The sequence below is a fragment of the Meles meles genome, chromosome 9 (genome assembly GCF_922984935.1).
Source record: "Meles meles chromosome 9, mMelMel3.1 paternal haplotype, whole genome shotgun sequence".
NCBI classification, from domain to species: Eukaryota; Metazoa; Chordata; class Mammalia; order Carnivora; family Mustelidae; genus Meles; species Meles meles.
Window position 1 is genome coordinate 13,834,061 of NC_060074.1, and position 23,587 is coordinate 13,857,647.

The 23,587-nt window shown below is 46.3% G+C and overlaps 1 protein-coding gene across 3 annotated transcripts in view; it reads left to right on the forward strand.

The window, feature by feature from the left end:
• The window catches only part of CDK15 (cyclin dependent kinase 15), an 82,376-nt gene that overhangs the window by 56,367 nt on the left and 2,422 nt on the right, over window positions 1-23,587 (forward strand). For 2 of the 3 annotated variants that reach the window (XM_046018067.1, XM_046018068.1), the window contains exons 11-13: window positions 4,730-4,778; window positions 11,599-11,738; window positions 21,883-22,026. In XM_046018067.1, coding sequence (XP_045874023.1) covers window positions 4,730-4,778; window positions 11,599-11,738; window positions 21,883-21,992 — 299 coding nt within the window. In that variant the 3' untranslated portion in view covers window positions 21,993-22,026. Of the gene's footprint in view, window positions 1-4,729; window positions 4,779-7,431; window positions 8,335-11,598; window positions 11,739-21,882; window positions 22,027-23,587 lie in introns of those variants that run through there. The other variant, XM_046018069.1, reaches the window with a different exon arrangement.

Genomic DNA, 23,587 nt, shown 5'->3' on the forward strand with positions numbered 1-23,587 from the left:
AACAAACAAACAAACTATAGCTCAAACATCATTTGTGGGGGTGGACCAGACGTTAAACAAGGTACTCGCCCCCACCTCCCGCCCTGGGGAGAGGAGCGAGAGACTTCTGATTATGCTCGTTCCCTTTGCTTTCTCCACCCACCAGGAGCAAGGCTTGGCCTCCCTCCCCTTTCTTTGCAGAGACTGTTACCTTAGCAAGAGGCTGCAGAGGCTGGAATCCTTTCTTAGAATCCACAGGAAGTTTTGAGGCAGGGTTAGAAAAGGGGTAAGTTACAAATGGGAGTTGGAGCGCCAGGTTCAAATGCCGAGGAAGGTGCTTCCTCAGAGCACCAGCTTTCTGCATCCTGATGATGATGGCCAAAAAGAGTCTACAGCCTAGGAAAGCACCAGAAGGGCCATGCTTAGGCTCCTTGAGTCAAAGACTAAGGGAGTCAGTGGCTGTGAGGGCGTGAGTGTGGTTAAGGCGGGGAGGAGGGGTTAGGAGAAGAGCTACAGATTTTTGCAATGAGGTTTTAAAGTTCGTGCTTGAGATAGTGAAATAAGGCTAACAACATTATCAACTATTTAAATACATGGTATCTCAAGAATGCATTGTATTTGGGAAATTCCAGAGGTGTCGTTCAGTAGGCTGCATTATAAGATAACCTTAGGGGACTGTGGTAAGATTATAGAAACCAGAAAATGTTTTACCTTGAGCTAAGACTCAACAGGGTTCTGGTGATGGTTTATCAGTCAACCAGCAAATTTCTGTTGACTTGGATCTGTTGTAAATGAGCTTTCTTATTTCACTTATGAATTAGGACTTGGGAAAAAAGGTGGTGTTTTAGTATGGGAGCAACATTCTGCCCTCATTTTAATTTTATTCCATTTGGTTCGGAAATTACTATGTTCGGCTTTTTAAGTTTCCTTTTGCAACTTACTTCGCCATTCCTACTTCAAATTCCAATTGAATTCAAATGAGAACTCCTTTAGAAAAAAGGCAGTAGGAGGAGATGGAGAAAAATTTGTTCTATGGGTTCACCATCATTTTTGGAAAGAGGAGGGAAATAAGCTACCCAGAGCCCTGTTCTTTGAGCGGCTCCTGAAGCCAGAGAAACAAACACCTCATGAAATGGTGCTGTGCAAAATGCCTATCTTGTTGATCATTCTCTCATTGATCGCTTGCAGTTTAACTACTGGGAAAAATCAATGGGAGAGAGGCAAGGTCATCCAGCATGAGGTTATCTGCATGAGAGTGGGAGGGCACGAACAGCAACCTGACTATGCCCTGGGCCCGTCACCCCCTCCATCTGCTCTAATGTAGCTGCAAAACACACGGGGGAAGAGAGTCAGGCACAGTATGGCAAGACCTGGAACCTCAAGTTCAATGTTGTTACCTTGCTTCCTGGGACAAACTCGTCCAGGTCACCCTTTCATTGCAGATCTGAGGACTGGTCTTTCCCTTGTCATGCTTCCTCGTTCACCTCCTTGAAAACACAAGTCTGCATCAATGCTACGTTCTGCAATTTTGATATACATTGATCAGTTATATTTTCACAACTAGCTCACTTGAGGCAACAAGCCTCAGAGAAGGGTGGGGAAGTCACGGATGAGGGGTCGACCCCATCCTCCTTGCACACCAGCACCTTCTGCCTCATTGGGCGCCACGCCAGAAACATCTGGAGATTATGAAGAACAGTAACGACAACCACAATGAGAGCAATGCTGGGCTGTCCACAGGCGCACCGGATCGAACTCTGTAGGGTGAAGCCTGGGGTTCCTTGCGGGCCAGAACTTCTCCCAGGCGGTGCTAACATGCAGCGTGGTTTGAGAAACACTGTGTTAGACCCTGCTACCTCTCCAGGATGAGAGATGAAAGAAAGGAAAAGGACTAAGACGAACATTTGTTGAGCCCCTCCTCTATTGCCAAGTGCCTCATCTTATCTAACCCTCCCAAGCAACTGGAAAGTTATTCCCATTTTACAGATTTGGAAACTTCTGCGTTACTAAACCAGAGACGTTAATTTCCTCTAAATCTCAGAGCTCACAAGCGGCAGAAGGGAGACACACAGCTAAGAAGCACACCTTAGACCCACACTGAAGACTCAGGAGAAATCAGGTGGGGCGTGTAACAACTAGGGCTCGGAGCGTGTTAGAATTTCAGGGCCATGAAATGGAGAGTTATTGAAGGAGAAGCATCAGGCAGAAACACCTGAGAGGAGAGAGGAAAACGTGGTCCCTCAGACCAGAGAAGAGGCAGAAGGAAAAGAGGCAAAAGGTGAGGGAATACTAACGTTACCCTTACCATCCTGATTCTAACACGAACTCGATGGAGCAGGAACTATAATCATCCCTCTTCTGTCGACGGGATGTGAGACACCGAGGCTTCTGGAAGGTCAGACAACAACACCCCCAGGTTACACAGCCGGTGAGCGCCACACTACGTTCTCAAAACCCAGCTCCACAGTCCTAACCATGCGCTTTCCTTTCCGTTGCCCACCATTTCTCAAAGGAAGAAAAAGAAGAATAGGAATTGTTTTGTTTTGTGCTCAGAGGCAGGCACTTAACATTCACCATCTGACAAATCCCAATGAATTCATCAAATCACTTTGTCCTTGAGAGGTGAATATGACCTCCAGCTTGGGTTAAGGGAGCAGGCTGGTGATGGTAAAACCACTTTGCTTGAGGGCGCAGCAAGCGGCGGCTGCAGCTGCAAACCCAAGGTGCCATGTTCGAGCCCAGACTCAGCCAATTCCAAATCCACGTTCCGCAAAAACAACGTGAAAGTTGGAAAGAGTTTTAAAATACCAAAGGCCCCCAAACACAGAGCAACGGGCTCTAGGAAGGGAAAAAACAAAACATGGGAGAGCACAGAAATGGATTTAATTATGTTGACTGGAAATTGGTTTATGACTGAATGCGGAAATATTTTAATTTTGTTTGGCCAGGGAGGAGCCATAAACAGGCAGCAGAAAGTGGTTTGGAAATAAACATTCTAAACAGATACCAGATATTCTTACCTATCTTTACTGGTTATTTAAATTTAGGCACAGTCGTCTAGAGGGAGGATGAAGAAGCTGTATATACAAGCTCTTCCCTTCGCTTCCACGTGGGACTAGGAAATCGGCAGCAGAGAGGTTCTCATTTGATTACACCTGACCTTGAAAACTCCGCTGAAATCACTTTCTTTGATCACTCATTTCATGCTACCCGTCTTGGCACTATAAATTCTAGTTTTAATTGAACTTACTTTCAAAGTTACAAAATAATGTGTTTTTTATTAAAAAATAAATTTAAGAAAATAAGCCTAGAAATAAAGGGATAAACCCCAGAACCATTATCACTATCAGATGGATAGTCTTCCGGCTCTTTTTTTTTTTAATGTATATACAGACATGAATACACCCGTATTATCAAGATCTTTTTTTTGCCCAACTACGATTACATTCTTGGTTGGATAAACCAGATCAATAAATTATCTATCCTGTTCCTATAGGAGCTGGAAGAAGAGATTTTTTAAAGACAAAACACATTTCAGGCTCAAGAAAAGTGTAAAGCATACATATAATTTTATTTTATTTTATTTTCATGCATATATTTTAAATGTGAGTTAAAATAATCTCTTCTCGATTTAGAGCAGGAAATAGAGGACTCTGATAAGGAACATCATCTTATAGCCCTAGAGCTCCCCTTATCACCCTTACATAGAATAAGCGCTCAGTTAGTACTTCTTGAATGAATGAGAAATTGTCCCTGTTTATGGTAGTTTTATTTGGGGTTAAATAGTGTCAATACCAAGAATAATAGAAACAGACACGTTCACATGTAAACGTTGTAAAGAGTGTTGCAAAGGAAATGATACATCTTATCATCATCCATTTTGGATTATTCAAGCCAGAATTCACTTCCATTTTTACTGCAAGTGACATATAAAATTAGCCCCATCCCTTTTTCACCATGTTGAGCCTTTGAGACAACCCCACCGCTCATCACCTGACTTCTCACGCGTGTTGTGTGCGCACATGCGTGCTTTGTTCTCCAATGAATTGCGGGCTCTGCAAGGGGGGGGGGGTCCTCTGTTGGTTTCTTTCAGTCTCCCCGGCGCTTGGTACACATTCGGCACACAGTAGGTGTTCAGTAGATGTGTTTTGACTTGAGTGAATCTCGTGACTGTGTGTTTGCTAGGGCTGCCACGACAAAGGACCACACAGTCTGAGTGGCTTAAGCCACAGAAATTTGTTGTCTCACGGTGCTGGAGGCTAGATAGATCCGAAGTTGAGGAATTGGCAGGATTGTTGGGTTCTGAGAGGGCCCTGAGGGAAGCATCTGTTCCCCGCCTCTCTCCTTGGCTTGTGGATGGCTGTCTTCTCCTCCGGTCCTTTTGTGTCTTTTCTCTCATACGCTTCTGTCTCTGTGTCCAAATTTTCCCTTTTTTTAAGAAGACACCAGTCACAGTGGATTAGGGCCCACGCCTATGCCCTCATCTTAACTAATTATAACTGCAGTGACCTATTTCTGTATAAGGTCAGATTTTAAGGTACCTTGATGTGTCAGTTTTAGGGGGACACAATTCAACCCATAATAGTGACCTTCCACAGAATCATGAAAATTCAGAGTGTTCACTCTGCCCACCTGAAGCCTGAACTCTCTTTGCTCAAGCTGAGAAGAAAGAGCAGAATTTTAATAATATTTGGGCAATAGGATTTTAGGGTTGTTTCTGGTTTTTAACGTGTCTGTCTATGCTTTCCAGAATGGTTCCCACTGCCGAAGCCTCGACGCCTTCAGATTGTCTGGGACAGGTAAGCACCACCTGGGAAAGCCTCTCTTTCAAGCAGGGCCTCAGTCTCCTGAGCCTCAGTCCACCAAACACGCAGCCCCTGAGCACCCGATCTCTGGAGGCCACAGGGCCCGGAAGATGCCTCTGGGAGAGCCAGCCACCTGTGAGTGTGTCCGTTTTTCCTCTATGAACCATTTTACTTTCAGTGAGTTTGGTCATTAAAATTGTTTTGTGCCCCTCGACCATGTCCGAGGCCCTGAGAATGAGGGAATGTTGGCCTGCAAGAAAACCTAGTGGGTTTATTATTCTCCGACACAGAGAAACCAAATAACATCATTGAGTGGCTATTGGAGCGGGGGGGGGCCAACTTGATTCATGGAGGTCATGCTTTCCCAGGCCCTCTCCACGCAGTCTCGGCTCAGACCAGGGCAGACTTTTATTACCAGCTTTCAACAAATCCCTAGTTTCTTTTACAAAGTAAAACAGATAATAGAGACATTCCCGGAATAGTTAGCTAACTAAGCCGTGCCAGGCAACCTCAGGGCTAAGAAGAACTCAGTGTTTTCGGACAATGACCAATTACAATAACCAGTATTATTTGATCTGAGAGTAATTAGCCGAGGCTCTGTTCTTTTTGCTTCAGTGAGGAGGCAAAAAGGGCAGTGAGGAAAACGTCAGAGACAGGGGAAACGGCTCAAATGTCAAAGAAAAACACGCTCGCGCAGGTGGGGAGAGGGGGAGAGATCCTAACTGAATGTCTGAACGTCGTTCTTTCCTGAAAATGTGGCAGGGTTTAACCCAACTGGATTTGATTTTTTTCATGCTTACTGTTCCTGTGCTTAAAAAAAAAAAAAAAAAAAAAAAGCCTCCATGTCGAGTGAATATCAGAGCACAGAGAGGTCAGAGCATAGAGCTGCAGGCCACCGAGGACCTCTTGTTGGGAGGGACGGGTCTCCTCGGCAGGGCTCTGCTCATGTCTGCGAGCTCACCGTGTCGCCAGAAACCCCTCCTGGTTTCGGAGACAGGTTCCCCGGAACCAGAACCGCTACTTACCCTTTCATGCAAGATGTGCGAACTTGCTCTTGTCGGCACAGTCAGGCTCCCCATCCCCCCCACTAGAGACTTTGGGTTTTAGCACTGCTCTAGGACTTTCTTCCATTTCACTATTGGTTTCCAAAATAAATGGTGACTCCAAACCTGCTAACCACATTACTACCCTGCGCGGCCGCTGTGGACACTGCTGCACGGGCCGAAGAAAATGCCAAAGCCTCCTGCTACGGCTGCACCGGCCCCTCCTCCTGGGCTGAGCAGGGCTTGGATTCCCTGAGTATCCATCCCTCCGCCTTCTCCGACCACACACAAGACCCACCACCTCTGCCCACTGCCTCATCCCGGCTCAACATTTGCCTTATCTCAAGCTTCTGGTTTCTCTTTGCTCACGTCTTCAAACCAAGGAGAATGTCTAGGGACATGCCACCTGATACAGTGGCCACTAGCTGCATGTGGCTCTTTAAATTTAAAGTGATTAAAATTAGATTTTAAACTTTTTTTTTAAAAATATTTTATTTATTTGACAGAGAGAAATCACAAGTAGGCAGACAGGCAGGCAGAGAGGGAGGAGGAAGCAGGCTGTCCGCAGAGCAGAGAGCCCGATGTGGGGCTCGATCCCAGGACCCTGGGATCATGACCTGAGCCGAAGGCAGAGGCTTTAACCTACTGAGCCACCCAGGCGCCCCCTTAAATTTTAAACTTAGCTGCTCGGCTGCACTAGTCACATCTCAAGGGTCCAACAGCCACATGTGAGTAGTGGTTAACATATCAGATGGGCAGAACCAGCCCATTTGCACCGTCATGGAAGGTTCTGTTGGGCAACACTGGTCTAGATGATCCCACGAGAAAATTCTTGACCCCGAGAAGGACTTGGGGGCTCAACCAAGGCTAGGTGGAATGTTCGCGACGCATTATTTCATTTATTCCTTGCAAATCGAAGTCCCGGTTCCAAGAGGTGGAAACCGAAGTTCTAAGAAGTGATGCAACCTGGCCTCGGTCACCAGACTCAGGAAGGCGGAGCCCAGACCCATCTGGTACACAGGTCTCTGTGTAGAAAGCCCCGGCTTTCCTACAGGATTTCTGCAAGGTGCAGAAGAAGCGTGTGCGGGCCATGACTACAGCCCAGGGCGCCGCCTGGGGTTGGATGGTGACCCGACAGACAAGGGCCTAGGAAGCGCACACCAGCTTGTCAGATTGATTGGAAGATAACAGTTTCTTTGATGTTGTTTCTTCCCAGGGTTGGGTATAGTGCTCATTATGGGTGCCTGCTTCACCACGTCCTGAACTGGCAGCGTTAAAAAAGGACCCCCTCTCCTGGAACAACAACAGAAAGGTCGTTATTGGGAAAAAAAAACAAAACAAAACAAAAAAACACAACACAGTATTTGAATAATGCCTGCAGCTCAGTTAACAGCGTTGTGCCAATATTAATTGCTTGCCTTTGATCATTTGACTACAGTTCTGTAGAATGCTAACACTAGGGGAAGCTGGTAAATACAGAACTCCGGGGACGATTTCGTGCGATTCTTCTACAAACCTGAAATTACTTCCAAATAAAAACCAATTGAAAAATTGAAAAAAAAAATAGTGCCCACTCTATCCCTGCCCTTTTTCTCTCTCTATAGATCCAGGGGAAAACAACAAAGAACCCAGGTGAGCTGACAATGACCGGCCTTGCGCTGTAGACAGATAACGTCCTTGCCCTGGAAAGGTGAATGGCGGTAATGGTGGTGGAGAATTTTATACTCAGAGCCAGCCTGGGCTGGGAAATCAAGGTCATTGCCTCAGGCCCTGGAGAACCACCAGAGTTTCGATGTGTCCCGTGATGGCCAGTGGATGGAGCTTCAAACAACCGCAGAGCCGGATCTTCCTTTTGTTTTATTGTTTGTGTTTCTATTCTGGACTTCCAGAAATAAGTGTGGGTGTCCTCACACCCAGCACTTCCTGCCCAATTGATTTACCATTTTAATCCTTTCTGCAGCTTTTACAAGCGAGGTCTGTGACAATTCAGGTCTGCTGGAACCAATTTGTTTTCTGCGACGCAGAGACAGGAACTCTCCCAGACTGCTGGTGGAAGTGGGAAATGGTACAACTAGCTCGTTTTCTTAATCAGAAACTTGAACCTGTTGTACGACCCTCAACCCCGGGGATTTCATTTCTCAGGACTTATACTTAGGAAATCATTGCGCAGGCGCACAAAGATTTCTCATCGAGGATGTCACAGCATGATTTTAATGGTAGCCTCTCACCCCTCAAACCCAACAAAAAAGGACACAACTCAGATAAAGTTCTGGCTATGAAAATTCTGGAATGCCCACATAACAGAATGCCAGGTAGCTATTAATATAATATCCTAGAAGGCTATTCAAAGGCCTGGGAAGACGATGGAGATCGTCAAGTGGAAAAAGTAGGTTATAACAGCATGTAGAGTATGATCTCCCTTTCTTTGTAAAACAAAAAAAAAAATACCCACTTAAAAATAAGGGACTAAAGAAGAAAAACTGAACATCAAAACAATAGTGATCATCTTTGAGTAACAGGGGTTGTCTCAGAGGGGTGGGATGGTTTTAATTCTCTTTCTCTGCATTTTCTAAGTGTTCTACAATAAATATGTATTTGGTTGGGAATGGAATGCTTCTTGCTTCTAGAAATGTTGTTAGAAGGAGGGGTTCCTCAGAGGATATTTTTGTCCTTGATAACAGACGCTCATTAATTGGGTAGGTGGGTTCTCCCCAATCCTGCCAAGATGCTCCTGGAGTGTTTGGTATTTAACATCACAAGCCTAACACGTAATATTTTTTCGTCTTTCTTTTTTTCAAAATTTTATTTAAATTCTAGTTAGTCAGCCTATAGCATAATACTGGTTTCAGGAGTAGAATTCAGTGTTTCATCACTTACATGCAACACCCCGTGCTCATCATAACCAGTGCCCTCCTTAATACCCATCACCCATCTAGCCCATCCCCCACCCACCTCCCTCCATCAACCCTCAGTCTGTCCTCTACCATTAAGAATCTCTTATGGTTTCTTTCCCTCTAACACATAATATTGATTAACATGTAGCCTACGCGGAAAGGCACTGTTGGGCAAATTAACATTTGTTAATGTCACCTTTCATGCCAATTTTCATTTCCAAAGTAATTATAACAAGTGAAGAATTGTCCTAACGAGAGTTAGAGCAGGTGGCAAATTATAGAAATGTGATGATAAAGGCAGTGGGCTGTAAGCAAGAGTGTGGATGGCAGAAAGAAGCAGAACTATACAAACATGGAAGTCAATTAGCATCTGTACTCAAAGAAGGAATATTTGTATTCCCAGGGCTCTCGTCTCAGCTCCCAAATGAGAGTGCAATGTGCCAGTCACAAGGTAGAGATCATCAGGACTCTTGGCCAGAATGGGTGGTCCCGCTGTATGTGCTGCTGGTAAAGGCTCATATTCAGGAGGGCACAGACTTGGTTTATACAGGGAAGACCAACATGCACTTGGCCCCCGGGAGGAAGGAGCTGGAGAAATGGGTGGTAGCTGTCATAGCATAGGGGCCATGAGCCTGGAACAGAATGCGGGCACCGCTAAAAACCTTGACATAATCTTGAGCAAAGGGTTGGGTTGGTTGAAAAGGAAAGTCCTAAAAAAGAAGTCTTCATACGCTGATCAGTATCTGCTCGCCTTTCTTTCGTTTGCTGGCAATGGCCAGTTCTTTATATACGAGTCCCCACTATCCGTGTAAGAAGTTCCATCAGCCCTTCCTGGCTTCCCCAGCCACCCAGCATAACCACAGTCTAAATACGAAGAGTATGCATGCCATGCTAACTCAAGTTCAAAACAGGTCCCCTGGCCTTCCTTGTCCAACGAGATTGCAGCTCCTAAGCCCTGTCTACAGAGCAATTCTGTAATGATTCCATTATTATGGGCCAATGGGCAGGAGTATGTGGAGAGAACCAACCATTGATTGGGGTGGGATCGTGGAGGCGAAAGCTGCTGGTTGTATCACTACCCCCCCCCCCCCCATCAACACCTACCCACCCGTTCACCCCTGGAGTTTCATGGAGTGGGTTCAGGGCATGATTTTGGCACACATTGCACCCTACCCTCTAAAGCGACGGTGCACTAGATAAAAAAAAAATTTTGCAAGATTTCCCTTGAATGTCCCTCCAGATTGATATTAGGCCCTAGTAATCTATACCACCCTCCCCACTCCAAAGCCCCCTCCATTGGCCCTGAAAACCTGTGTCTGGGGAGGGTACCCTGGAGGGACCAAATGCCTTCTGGCCTTTTCTCAGGCCTCAAGCTAATGAGCAGGCCTCCACCCCCTGTTCCCTTCTCTTTTAACTAGCCTGGAAATTGGCAAGGACTGGGCATGTGCAAATTTTCCTCCATCTGAAGTCTATGAAGCAATGACTGCTGAGTTTGAAGATAAAGTTATCTCTTTGTACAAAGAGTTGTATGTCATGGGAATCAGATAGCCAAATTCTCTTAGGTAAATCTTATGCAAATATTAGGCCACTTACATCTCTGGGCCAGGATTTCCAGCATCACCATGTCATGGCACCCGGGAAGGGAAAGGGTATCATTTCTTTGTCCATTTAAGTTGGTATGCACATTCGACATTAAATAAGCCCATTTATTTTTGCTTAATTGGAGATTTGCATGGCCACGCAACCTAATTCTGAATGTCAGACATCAGTCCTGCGGTTAATTGCCTCCTGCACAGTTTTGGGTCTCGTGGATCAGCAAAGACTTTCAAACATTATAAGTAAATAGGAAAATTAAGGCTCACAACTCCTGCAGGATCAGCCCCTGCCACCCTCCCAACTTCATACCTGTCCCCTCTCTAACTTGATCCCAGGCCAGCCAACTGGCCTTTCTTCCTCTTCTTAAACTCACTCTTCTCCCTTCATCCCCTGGGTCTCTATGGGGCTCATACATGCTTGTCCCCTGCCCTAATTCCTCAGGTCTTAGCTCAAATGCTTCTTCCTCAGGGAAGCCTTCCCTGACCAGCTCTTCCCAGTCTAAGTCTGATATCTGGGCCTTTTCTGCACCGGTGTTTATGCATCTCTATGATAACTTGCTTAGTGTCTGACTCCTCCCCTAGACTAAGCTGCCAGAAGACAGAGTCTTTCCTGTATCTTCCAGAGCCAGCCACCTACTAGCACATAGTAGATGCTCAACTAATAGATTTGCTCGTCTCCAAATTTACAATTCAACACAGGTCCACTTGAGGATTTGTCCTTACTGTAATCTGGGCACTTGAAGAGTTATCTCTTTTTATGCTCCATCTCAGGGGGAACCAAGAGAGCGTCTTAGGTAATACCCTGGGGGCTGAGCTTCAGAAACACTGGGAGTAAGTGTGTTTTACTCCCAAGATTCACCCTCCAAAATTACCTCTAATCTTCCCTCCCCTCCGGGAAGCTATGCTTGCAGTCCTTGCAACATACCCAACTGGGCTTTCTGCTTGGGGGGCACCATCCCTCAAAGCAGTATCCTTAATTACACATTTCTGCTTCTATAATTCTATTTCTGGGTCCTTTATATATATATACATGGTACCCGGACCCCATGGCGGGGCCAGAGGGGCGGCAGTGGAAACTGAATGAGAGAGAGCGCACCGAGGATGGGTAAACTTTCCAGTGGGTCGGTTATTTTTCCACATGCCATCAACGTGGCTAATCTCAGGAAAACGCTACTTGAAATGTTCTCCTAGCCATCTCCTTTTCTCTCCTTTTCTTCTTTCCCCCTTTGTTTTTTGGAAGGGAGACCTTGGGAGAAACTCTTTTTCTCTTCCACTTTTCCAGGTTGGGCAGGGTTCCGGAAGCTGAGGACCTGGCCTCCCAAATGCTGAGAGGCTTTCCTAGAGACCGCGTCTCGGCCCAGGAGGCCCTGGTTCATGAGTATTTCCGTTCCCTGCCATCTCAGCTGCACCGGCTCCCCGATGGTGAGTGACGGAGCCGCCACGTGCCTCTGTGTGTGTGTGTGTGTGTGTGTGTGTGTGTGTGTGTGTACACACATGCATGTAAGTCTCAGTGTCTACATGTTTTCTCCAAGTACTGGGGAATCACAGTATTTGCAACCAGAAATGAGCTTAGGGATCGAGTTACCTGGGAAAGAAGCAACAGGGGACCCAATCTTGCCCGAGTTTTCTACGAGCGTCTCTAAAACGCAAAAGCCCTGGTGGGCTGAGGTGACACAGACCTCCGTGTAACGATGCAAACATTTCACAAAGACGCTCTTAGAAATTGGATGAGATGAAAGTTGCCACTGACTTGTTTCTTTTCCCTAGCATCTGCCAGGAGAAGCAAAACCAAAGTTTGCCACTACCCCCTTCTCTCTCTCTCCGTAGAGAGTAAGATGATAGGTGACATGGAGATGTCACAAGAGGAGAGCTGGCCTGTCTTGATTGGTAATTTGATGCTGCTGAAGGAAGTGCCCTGTGGGGCACTGGTGGGGGAGGGGCGCTGGGGGGAGGGGCACGTCCTCCCAGGCCAGACGCCCAGGGGGAAACACAAGTTACCCTGAAATCTGCCTTGCTGCCCGGGCCTGAAGTCATCCTCTAAATCTGAAATTTGCTGCGGGATCATGTGGCTGGAGCTCTCCTCATGTTTCTCGGAATGTGGCCAGGAAGGGCAAGGCAAAGGATGTGGGCGGTGTGGTCATGGCCTGGCTGTTTTGGGGGAGACCATCTTTAGGTGGGGTTTCTTTGGAAACAATCATCGTGCAACTGAAAACAATCTTTAGAAGCCTTAAGCAAGAGGGGAAAAAAGCTAATAGGGAAGGTGTAGGGGCTCGGCCTTGGAAGAGGGACCTGGCACGGTGTGTGGGGAGACAATGAGGACAGAGGACAGAGCTGCTGCCCCAGAGGCGTAGACATTCAGTCTAGCCAAAGCCTCCAGGGTCTGTGAATATGGCTCCGCTGTATCTAGGACATTGTCCTGCCCCAGCCCAAAGCTCTGAGTTTGGGACTTCTTAAGGCATTTTATTATTAAAATTAGTTATTTCGGATCTCCAAAAATAACCATAATCATACAACGGGGGTTAATGTCTTACTTAACCCTGTAGGAAGAGTGAGTCATCAGGATTTATGAAGTTGCCATTAAGTGTCAAGAACATATTAAGTGCTATAAAAATTGAGGGGAAAAAAGAGGCTTGTCCTTGACCTCAAGGATCCTACGGCGTGGGAGGAGAAGGGGGTGAGGAAGAGGAAACAGGGCACCCTTGTACACATATTAGCACAAATCATATCGGAACAGCTGAAGTCTGTGCATAATGAGCTACAGATGCCGGGAGAGTATGTGTGTGCTAAAGACAGTTCCCTGGAGGAGCTAGAATCGCGCAAATGAGAGCGTTTGGACTGGTGGGGACTCTGGATTGGAATTTGGAAGGAGCGGAGGGGCACTATTTGGCACATGGTGGAACAGAAGACACTCCAGGCCACCTCCACTTCTCACTCCCTTTCCAGTACCCAACCCCCTCTGTACCCCCTTCCTCTCCCCTGTTCCCACTCTAAGCCTCCAGGTCCCCCTTCAGCTGTCTTCTCTTGGGCCTGGGCCTTCGAACTAGCTCTTCAGGCAAAAACACACATTCAGGGGTGTGCACCTGCGCACACACTCACGCTCTCGCACTCTGACACACTCACGCTCCCTTCTCTCCACTTCATGAAACTTCCGTCGTGGGCATCTATTTTTCTACATACTGAGAACCCCCGGGGCCCTTCAAAACATCCGAGACACGAGCTTTTACCTGATAAAAAGTGATTAGCCAGAAACAGCCACCGTCCAAACGGATGTGTTGTTAGAAACTTGGGTTTTGATTCTTCCTGGCCATCTGAAGCACAGCCGGCAACAGAGGGGCTCTGCGGCACCTGAGTGTGTGTGTGTGTGTGTGTGTGTGTGTGTGTGTGTGTGAGAGAGACAGAGAGACAGAGAGAGAGAGAGAGAACGCACGTGCGGGGCTAAGAGAGAGACCCATCTGTATTTCTTCTCTGTTCACCCAGCCACAGAGCCCAAATCTACTTTGACACTTTTAGAAAAATGAAAAGATGGAATCTTGCAGGAGCCTGCCTGTGCTGGGGGGGGAGCCGAGGAGTGCTCACAGCAGGAGGGAAGTTGACTTTTCTTTATACATATAGGGGTTTTTCCATGCAGAGTTTAAATTATGCCTGATAAAAGGAGTTTCGTGGATGTTTCAGTTCTTTCAAATTCTCCTGGCTTCCTCCCAATTAAATGAGGTTTGTCAAAGCCACGGGGCTCTGCCGCTGCTGCCTCCGCCGACAAGCACTTCCTGCAGCGACATCTCCAGTCCCCGAGGGAGAAGATGAAAGGGGCCGGCGCCAAGAGACAGGGAAGGGGGTGTCGGGACTGGGTGTGTGCGGGTGTGTGCGTCTGTGTACGTGTGTGCCTGCGGGAGGGGGGACCAAAACAGGCTTAGAGACAGATGGACAGATAGGACGTGGGACAAGCAGGCAGGGGAAGCAAAGCTACCAGGAAAATCGGACAGAGAGACAGGGGAAGCATCCCGGGGGGGCTGGATGCACACCTTGAACCTTGACAACGGTGGGCTCCCACCAAGGACCATCTACTGAGGATTGCACTCCCTTGGCCCAGCGGTGCCAGCCTCCTCTCTCATTGCCCGTGGCAATTAGACTTTATGAAGAGCCTCCTTTGCAGGCAGAGAGCACCAGACAGTTATCATGGTTCCCAGCCTGCAGGGACCCAGAACCCCCGTCTTGGTGGTGGGCTGCCCTGGGCGTAAGAATCGCACAAAAATAAGACCTGCTCTCGTGCGTGGTTTGTAAAGAGTCTCCTTGCCGCAATTATGCAGGGAATTTTGCTCTCTGGAAGCATTTAGGGGCTTCTATCTATATCATTTCATTATTCTGGGTTATTAGGTTGCAGAAGAACAGAGTTGTCACTTTAAAATATATTCTGTTTCCCCTTTGATCTGGGAGATGCCAGCTCTTATTGTCTACCCTCTGAAGAAGACAATCTAAGCATGAAACCTGTGGCAGCGAAATACGTGAGGCGTGGACGGACAGCCTCCTTCCCAGTGGAAGAGGGGCAGAGAGATTCCCCACGACGTGCAAGAACCGATCCCATCGACCTGTATCTGTTTCGCCAAAGCTGAGACTTTCCCCAGATTGTGGCCCTAAGCGCATGGCCATAGGAAAGCTGGGGCTTACTCGCCACGAAAATTCAAAATTCGGGGTTTCCAAGATTGGTTCCCTTTTGGAGCGCGCTCATAAGTGGAGAAGCATGAATATTAGAACAGCAAGCATGCGGGAACTTCTGCCAAGCACTGACATGTTCCCTTACTGACTCTCTTCGAACACCTGAAGAAACATTTGTCGATGGAGAAATTATTGGTCGTCTCTCTCAAAACACACCCAACAGCAAGCTAATTGCTTCCACAGATGGCCAGGGGGATGGTCTCCACTCTCGGTCACCGGCTCGCAGCCACACTTCTGGTCCTCGTGGCTGAACCAGCAGCGCAGAATGTCAGCTGGGGCAGCAAGGACCTAAAATTAGGTCCTTGGCAGCTCTCTAATCTTAGCTGCAGGTTCAGCTTCTTCGTTTAATTCCCTTTGCCCTCAGCATGAACTTGGGCCCTGGGAAAGGAACACCATTTAACAATTTGGGGACAGGGGGAGTAGAAAATTATTAAGCTGCCCTTTCTAGAAACTGGCTCCACTCTGTTCCTGCAGGGAGACTTCCAAATGTTACTCTTGGAAAGTTAAGACTGATTTTGGAAGCTAGCCAGTTTGAACCACAGACACTGATCCACAAAAGTTGTTTTTTTTTTTAAATCTGGGGTAGTAAATGCCACGTGATTTAAGAGTCTGGTCCTTAAGCCCTGGTCCTTGATCGTCTGGACATCAAAGGCTGTCTCTCTCTGTGAGTTGGTCCCATTTTGCTTTCCAAATCCCAGACTTGAGTCTCTCCCATTCTTTCCTGGACTAAATCCCCCTTCTCCTTTAAAACAGGTTTCAGCATCTTAGGGGGGAAAAAAAAAATCCCAAGACTTGAAAGTTTACAATTGTTTCACAAGTAATTTTGCAAAAACAACTTACCAGAGTTTTTCTCATCATCAAATGCTTTCTTACTGCAGGCATGGAAGGCATGGCAATGACCTCTCCCACATCTCACACCACCCTAGTGTCTGTACTCTGGAAGTTCATCAGCAGGCCTTGTCCTTATTGCCCCATTAACATCTGAGTAATTTTTTGTTTTGCTCCACTAAAAGAATTTCAAGCCTTCTTTTCATTATCCCCTTACTATATTTGAAGTTCCATTGACATCACTTTCCAAAGCTCACTTCTCGAGGCTGAATTCCTTTGACTTTGCTTCCCCCCAATACAGATTCTGTTTCTCTCACTCTTTAATCCTTTTTGTTTCATTATTCTATTCTGAACCTGTTCCAATTATTTTGCGTATCTCTGAGGCTCTGGACCCACATAGACTCAGATGTCTAGCATAGTGGGAGAATTCTATTCCAGTTCATTCATTAAATATTTACTGAGGGTCATTAGTATGATACTGAGTTATACAAAAATGAATCAGTCATGGAGTCTGTCCTCAAAGAGCTTATAGTCCTTAAGGAAATGAGGCAAGTATATAAACAGCCACAGTTCAAGTGTGAAGTGCTTTGGGCATTCAAGGGAGGTGAAATTAAATCCAGCTCTGGGGAACCAAATGGCCTTGTGAGTGGGCCTTGAAAGATTATGGGGTCTGGATGGTTAGGGGGAAAGGACATTCAGGGAGAGGAATGTCATCTTCTTAATACCATCTGACATCATAGTGAAGTTGTCCTCTTTTTAATAATAGTGGCACAATCCTGACTCATATAATGGTTTTTACTCCTTATTGTACAGCTTCTTGAATAATTTAAACATTCTTTTTTTTTTTTTTAAGTAAACTTTACCCCCGACGTGGGGCTCAAACACACAACCCCAAGATCGAGAGTCATGCTCCACAGACTAAGCCAGCCATGTGCCCCAATTTAAACATTCTTTACCATATATTAGTGAAATTTAGTTTCATTCTTTGTATGCTAATGATTTCAAATCTATCCTTTTCTCGCCTTTATTGTCTAGTCTATTCAAAATTTAACCAGAATATTTTGTCATTCTAGAGGCCAAGTTTCAGGGGATGGGAGGGAAGGGAGATTCTGAGGCAGGCCTCTCTATTCTGCCTTTAGGCATTTGTAACTTAATTCAGACCACCATCTCTAACCTTCTAAATCCTCCATTATTCAGGACTTAAGCAGCACAGTAAGAAACAAGAAGTTGGGACGAGTCTTCCATAACACATTTCCTTACCTTCCATGAAGATATCCTCAAGGGATTCCAGGACTTTCGAGAAGATCCTGGAAAGTGTTAGAGGGAAAAGTTAGAGACCCTTTGAGTGGGAGAGGATCTCAGAGACTTGCTATTCCATACCTTCATTATATAGTTTGTGTGCCTGCGACCCCGGGAAGAGTAGTGGCTGCCATTTATGGGGCATCTACGTGATTTACACAAATTCTCATTCCCGTTGTAGGCTAACTGCTAAGGCTGGCGTCATTATCCTCACATTACATATTAGAAAACTGGGACTGAGAGAGGCTACGGAAGTTGCTCAGAATCACACAACTAGTAAGTGGGAGAGCCCAGGTTTGATTTCAAGTTAGACTCCTAAGCCACTCTTTCCCCTACTCATTGCCACTTACTAAGGATCACATGGGACCTTAGTAGCAAAACAAGGATGAGAACCAAAGTCTAGACCCCCAGTCTGACCCTTCTACTATCTTCTGCTCTAGGTTTATAGGGTGATTTCAGGAATCCCACAGAAAATTGGGCAAAGGCATAAAATGGCAATTTACATAAGGAAAACAAAAAAGTGTACCAACACATGGAATAAAAAGATAGCCTTACCAGTGATTAAATAAATACAAGTAACCGATAAGTAGTTATTTTTCCCCTCAACCTAATAGCTCCCAGTGTTAATGAGATTGTGGTAAAAGGATTTTCTGCCAGTGGTGGTGTAAGATGGAGGAACCTTTGCAAAGCCTTGTGACATGCATATCAGGGGTCCTAAAAATGGTCACAACCTTCAACCCTATACTTTGGTTTCTGGAAGTTATTCAAAGAAGCAATCGAATGGGGGAAAAAAAAAAGGACCCTAGATGCACAAACATGTTCATTGCAGTGTTGTCTATAATTGTATTTAAAAATTATAAAATAAAAATAAACAACATAAATATTCTTTATTTTGAGCCATAGAGAACCAATTAGATATTATTTTGATTATTTTGAACTGTAGAGAAGCAATTAGATATGTTATATGGACTCAGCATATGGTATTGTGGAACCATTTAGAAGAATTCGTGGGAGTGTGAGGTAGTATGGAAATATTTATGCTATTATGATGCCAGCTAGAAGAAAGTAGGATACAAGCATATTATAATCTATCTATGAAAAATGTATTTTTCATATCGACAAAACTGAAAGAGTGTACAAAAGAAAAGCTCTCGCCATTAAGGGGTATTGTGAGTAACTTTTTTTCTTTTTCAAAGTTTTTTGGTTTTTTTTTTAATGTTGATGTCATATTCCTTCTGTTGTTTAGAAGAATGAGGTACAGCAACCCGTACAGGGAGTCCAGGCTCTGGACTGAGCGTTAAAGGATCTGAGTTTGCTTCTTTTTTTTCCCAACGTGGCATGCATTATTGGCCTTTAAAAACCTCAACCTCTCAGTCTACACAATGGATTATCGTTAGTTTCCTTTATGCCAGATTGATGGAATGTTTATTTTATAAATCTTTGGACTCACTGAATGCAAGGGCTCCCATAAATGTGGTCGTAGGAGGGAGAGGAAGAGAGATATAGGCACTAATTTTATTTTTTTATTTGCCAGACAGAGATCACAAGTAGGCAGAAAGGCAGGCAGAGAGAGAGGAGGAAGCAGGGCCCCCGCAGAGCGGAGAGCCCCATGCGGGACTCGAATCCAGGACCCTGAGATCATGACCTGAGCTGAAGGCAGCGGCTTAACCACTGAGCCATCCAGGCGCCCCGTCACTAACTAATTTTAAAAGGAAAGATCACCAGCTTTAATCAGATGCAGATGGGCTCTGCAACCAGCCGGAGTTTTAGGTGCACTCCATGCTAGTTACCAGCTTCAGCTGAAAGTGGTACTGTGGGATCCTCCAGGCCTTGAAGATATGAAGCCTACACACGCAGGCACGCACGCACACACGCATGCACGCACGCATGCTAAAATTCCCACGTAGTCACTAGGCTGTGCGCGCCTCGAATCATTAAATGCACGAACAACCTCAGCTGATGGGTTGACGATGTGTAAGGGTAGCGCGGAAACCACGTGACGGGGAATTGACAGGACGTTTGGAAATGATGGTTTCATTTCCCAGCTTTCTTTTCAGCGGGCGCTTTCTCTTTCAGCCATTACAGGCGAGCTAAAGAGGTTTGATTATCTTGTTTCCTGTGAAAGGTTATTTAGCTCCTCAATCCCATTAAGTCACTTTCTGCCCTCCAGTGCACCCAGCCTTCACCAGGTTATCAGCCCAGGAAGAGTAAATGGAGACACCAGGATCGGATTTCTAAAGGAAGGAAAGTTAAAGCAAAGTTTGAAAGGGGTGACAGCCAGCGGCCAGGAGCCTAGGAACTCAATTAGACTGAAAGACAACTATCTCATTATCTCGTTCCGAAATGATCTAAACACACAAGAATCTAAAAGTTTTAAATAAACTTGTCCTCTTGACTGTCTAGATGACTGAATTTCCCTTCTCAAAAAAATTTTAAACACCCACTTTCGTATTTATTTATTCTAAGTGCGGAGCAGCTGTGATAATTATGCTGTCAGATTCAGTAAGCTAATGAGGAGTCAGTCGAAGGGAAGGTTTTGCATCTGTGAGATTGCTGCGGGAGAAACTCTCTGCTGCCTTTTCCCTTCTCTCTTTTTCTTTCTTTCTTCGCTTTTTTTTTTTCCTTGTTTTTGTTTCTTTTTCTGAGTCGGAAGGAGAGTCGGGCCTTCCGGGCCAAACTGGAATCCCTTTGATTAACTGGTTGCTTTCCCAACACTGTTCCACCAGAGAATTTCTCCCTTTTTTCCCTCTCCCTCTCTCTCCTTCTCTCCCACTCCCTCTCTCTCTTCCCCCCTTTTCCCCTCTTTCCCTCCCTCCCTCTCTGTTTCTTGCTCTCTCCCCACCACCCAAATTCCGTTCTTTCTCTCTTTTCTTTCTTCCCCTTCTCCCTTCTCTTTCTCTGCCTTCAGTTCCTCCTCCTCCTCCTTCCCCTTCCTCTCCCCTTCTTCACCGCACCCCCCATGCACACCTTTTTTCCCTCCTTCCCTCTCCCTCTCTCCCTCCTCCCTGGCTTTTGAGGTGCTGCTGCTTTTGAGGGATGAGGAGGCCTGAGGGAAATATTCACGCCACCGCCCCCCAAGGCAAGAGGACCCCTCTCCGTGAGGGAAATTCCCAAACTGGTTTGGGTTTGAGTTCATTTGAGAGCGGTGTGTCAAGTTTGCACACTATTTACTTTAGCTGTTTATTTACGCTATGACATGAGCTAGAAAAAGGTAGAATACAAAATTATAATGTACCTGTGAAAATGTATTATCCACACTGACAAACCTTGATGCCTCCCCTTTAAGGCCCAGCAAATGTGTAATTCCGAACCCAAGGACTCCAGGCCCCAGACTCCTCGTGGCGTCCAAGGCAGGTGTCTAGGTCAAGGAAGACAGAGATGGCCCTGCTGGTTTGTTTCTTCTCCTCGGGTGTGAGCAGCCTCCAGCAAACAATATTATGAAGGCATCTTATGCTTTTGGTGTGCCAAAGCTGGACGCTTCCCTTCCTGTTCCGTTGTGCGATATGTAGAGCGCTACCGGTTCACGCAGATTGTGAGCCTTGGAAAAGCAATGTCCAAATGGAAAGAAGTCCTCAGTAGGTTTGTGGATGAGCTTTGGTGACAATGTGGCTTTTTTTCCCAGATGGTATCTATGCGGATGGCTTGGAACAAAGGCCACGAGTTACTAAAATATATTGTGTGTCAAGAACAACCCAAGATGTTTTGAATATATCATCTTCTTTAAACTGACAGCAATCTGCGGGAAGTTCTACTATCCCCATTTTGCAGATGAGCTCCTTAAAACATTAACTTTGGGAGGACTTGACCTATAATTTTAGTGTAGTAAGCACCCAGGAACAACACACACTTAAACACAGGCATCTATAAAAATACAAACTGCCAACATACTGAACTCAATACATAATTCAGAGGGCAAAGGTAGTGTGTTATGTATATGTGTGTGTGTATATTTCAAAAATGTTTTTTAATTTACAAAAGTTGCACTATAGTCTATTTAGATAGATTGCCTAATGTAAATAATGCACCAGGATTTAACATTTTCCAAAACACATCTAGCCCCAGAATGATGCTCAGTGTCTGCCCTCGCTGGGACTCATGTCCAGACTCCTGGGCTTGACGTTTACTCCCTTCACCATCTGGTTCCAACTCATTTTCCAACCGCATCTACTAGTCTGTCTTGCTCGAACCGTGCAAGATGACTCTCCAGTTTCCTCTGACACTTTCTTCCCCCATGCCTTTGCTCAAGCCCATCCCCACCCCCACCCCCCCGCCAGCAATATCCTCCCTGGAATTTCTGGACCGTTGAAGGTACAGTTTTCCTTCCCAGCTGAAAGGCCCTTGTCCACGCTCTTCTGGTGCTCCATGGACATGCTGCGACAGAGTCTGTCATAAGTCTCTACTCGCACCTCACTTTCAGCCCTCGTTTGTTCGTGTGCGTGTCCCCAGCCCTATTCCTGTTTTTGGATCCTCCACACCTAGCGTAACACTCTACCCAAGGGCTCCTTTGGTAAATAGGTGTTGAACTGAATCGAGTAAGAGGCACTTGACAAGTATTAGCAGATTCAGTAAAGCGAATTACCCATGAGTCAGTATAAATTGTTGGTGGGTAAGTCTGCTTCATGTTATGATGTCTCTTCAGGTGACAAATATCACAACAGGCAGAAAAAAACACGACACGAAACGTTCCAGGAAATAATATGTTGGTGCTTTTCTCTTTTCCTCCCTACAGAGGAGTCTTTGTTTACAGTTTCGGGAGTGAGGCTAAAGCCAGAAATGTGTGACCTTTTGGTCTCCTACCGGCAAGGTCACCACCCGGCCCAGTTTAGCAAATGCTGGTGAAGAGAGGGAGTGATATCACCGGCATCCTTTTCAGGTAAGCGGTCCCAACGGTGAGTCTCCTTATGGACAGAACTGGAAATCCATCACGGCCGGATGGAGAGGACATGGCTGATAGATTCTGAGTGCCTCTGTTCTGTGTCTGGCCCTTTATGCCCCGTCTAGGGACAGGTGGCCTCGCCTCTTCGGGCTGCGAAGGGGGGATGGTAATGCGCGTCACCTGTCTCTCTCACTCCCAGAGGCCTGTTAAGGTTCCTAAGACGAAACTTAGTACATGCGCAATAAAGTACCACACGGCATGTTGCATTCCCTTAACTCGGTAGCTCTCTCCAGCAGCTGATAGGACACGTCAGAGGTCAACTCCATCCCCGTTTGCTCAAGACGGAGAAGTGTCCTGGGATGTGGGACATCCTGGGGTAAACCATGACACTTGGTCACCACCGTGGGGCAGATGAGTACCTGGCCTCCCTCAAATGCAGAGAACGCCTGCTTCAGGGCCTGGCCCCGTTCAGGAGATGCCTTTGGTGCCTGTGAGCATCTAGTCATCACTGCTCAGGCTTCTTAGGCTAGCCTTGCACAGCTGGCCACAGGGAGTTCTCGCATTCGGAGTGAGTTCAGAGAACAAGGACCCGATGGAGAGCCATCCGCGATGTCTCAGACACAGCTACTCTCTCGGTCAGCCCACGATGACCCAACCTTCCAAGGTCGTCTTAAGGAGGAAGGGTGCTATGGAGAATTTTTCTGAAACTAGCATACCCTAAAAGAAGTTCTGGTTGGCCCAGGAAGCCAGGTGAGACAACCCCAAAAGCCCTTGTCAGTATAGACATCCCCAGATATTACAAAAGCACTTCCCAAACTGGGCCTTCCCAGCGGGGAGAGGAGACAGTAATCCAGACAGAGGAATCACGGTGGTTCCCACACACAAAGCCAGCCAGCCAGTGGGCCCTGTAGGTGGCCCGGGCTCTATCCCGAGCCCCGAAATTTGACCACCCCTTAAGCAACCACAGCCACGCTTCCTGACAGAACTTTTGAGGCCTGGATGGTAAGCAGGGACATGCCCCCCACACCTGCCCCCTCGTAACCTCATTTACATGGCAGGATTCAGCTCTTCGCCACCTTCCCTTGGAGCTCTCTTTGACTGTTGATATTTCAAGGTGTGTACCTACCAGAGATGTTCGTCTTCTGGATTTCCCAAGATCATTTTATTTAGAAATCTGGAGAGGTCCAAGAAGTTTAGAATTTTATAGCTGCTCCTCGGGCGGGGCATTGCATGCAATACCCAGGTTTGTATTTTGATAATACGCAATTGGAATCACAACAGACAACACAATAATATGGTATTTCCCAAGCACTGTATTTTCTAAAGCAGAGATTTTGCTGGGTAATGGTGTCATTTAAAACCATCTAGTTATGCGACTACAATGTGCCTTCACCACATTCTATAAAGGGAGGATTTGCCCTTCATAAAATTATCGAAAGGGCGCCTGGGTGGCTCAGTGGGTTAAAGCCTCTGCCTTCGGCTCAGGTCATGATCCCAGGGTCCTGGGATCGAGCCCCGAATCAGGCTTTCTGCTCAGCGGGGAGCCTGCTTCCCCCTC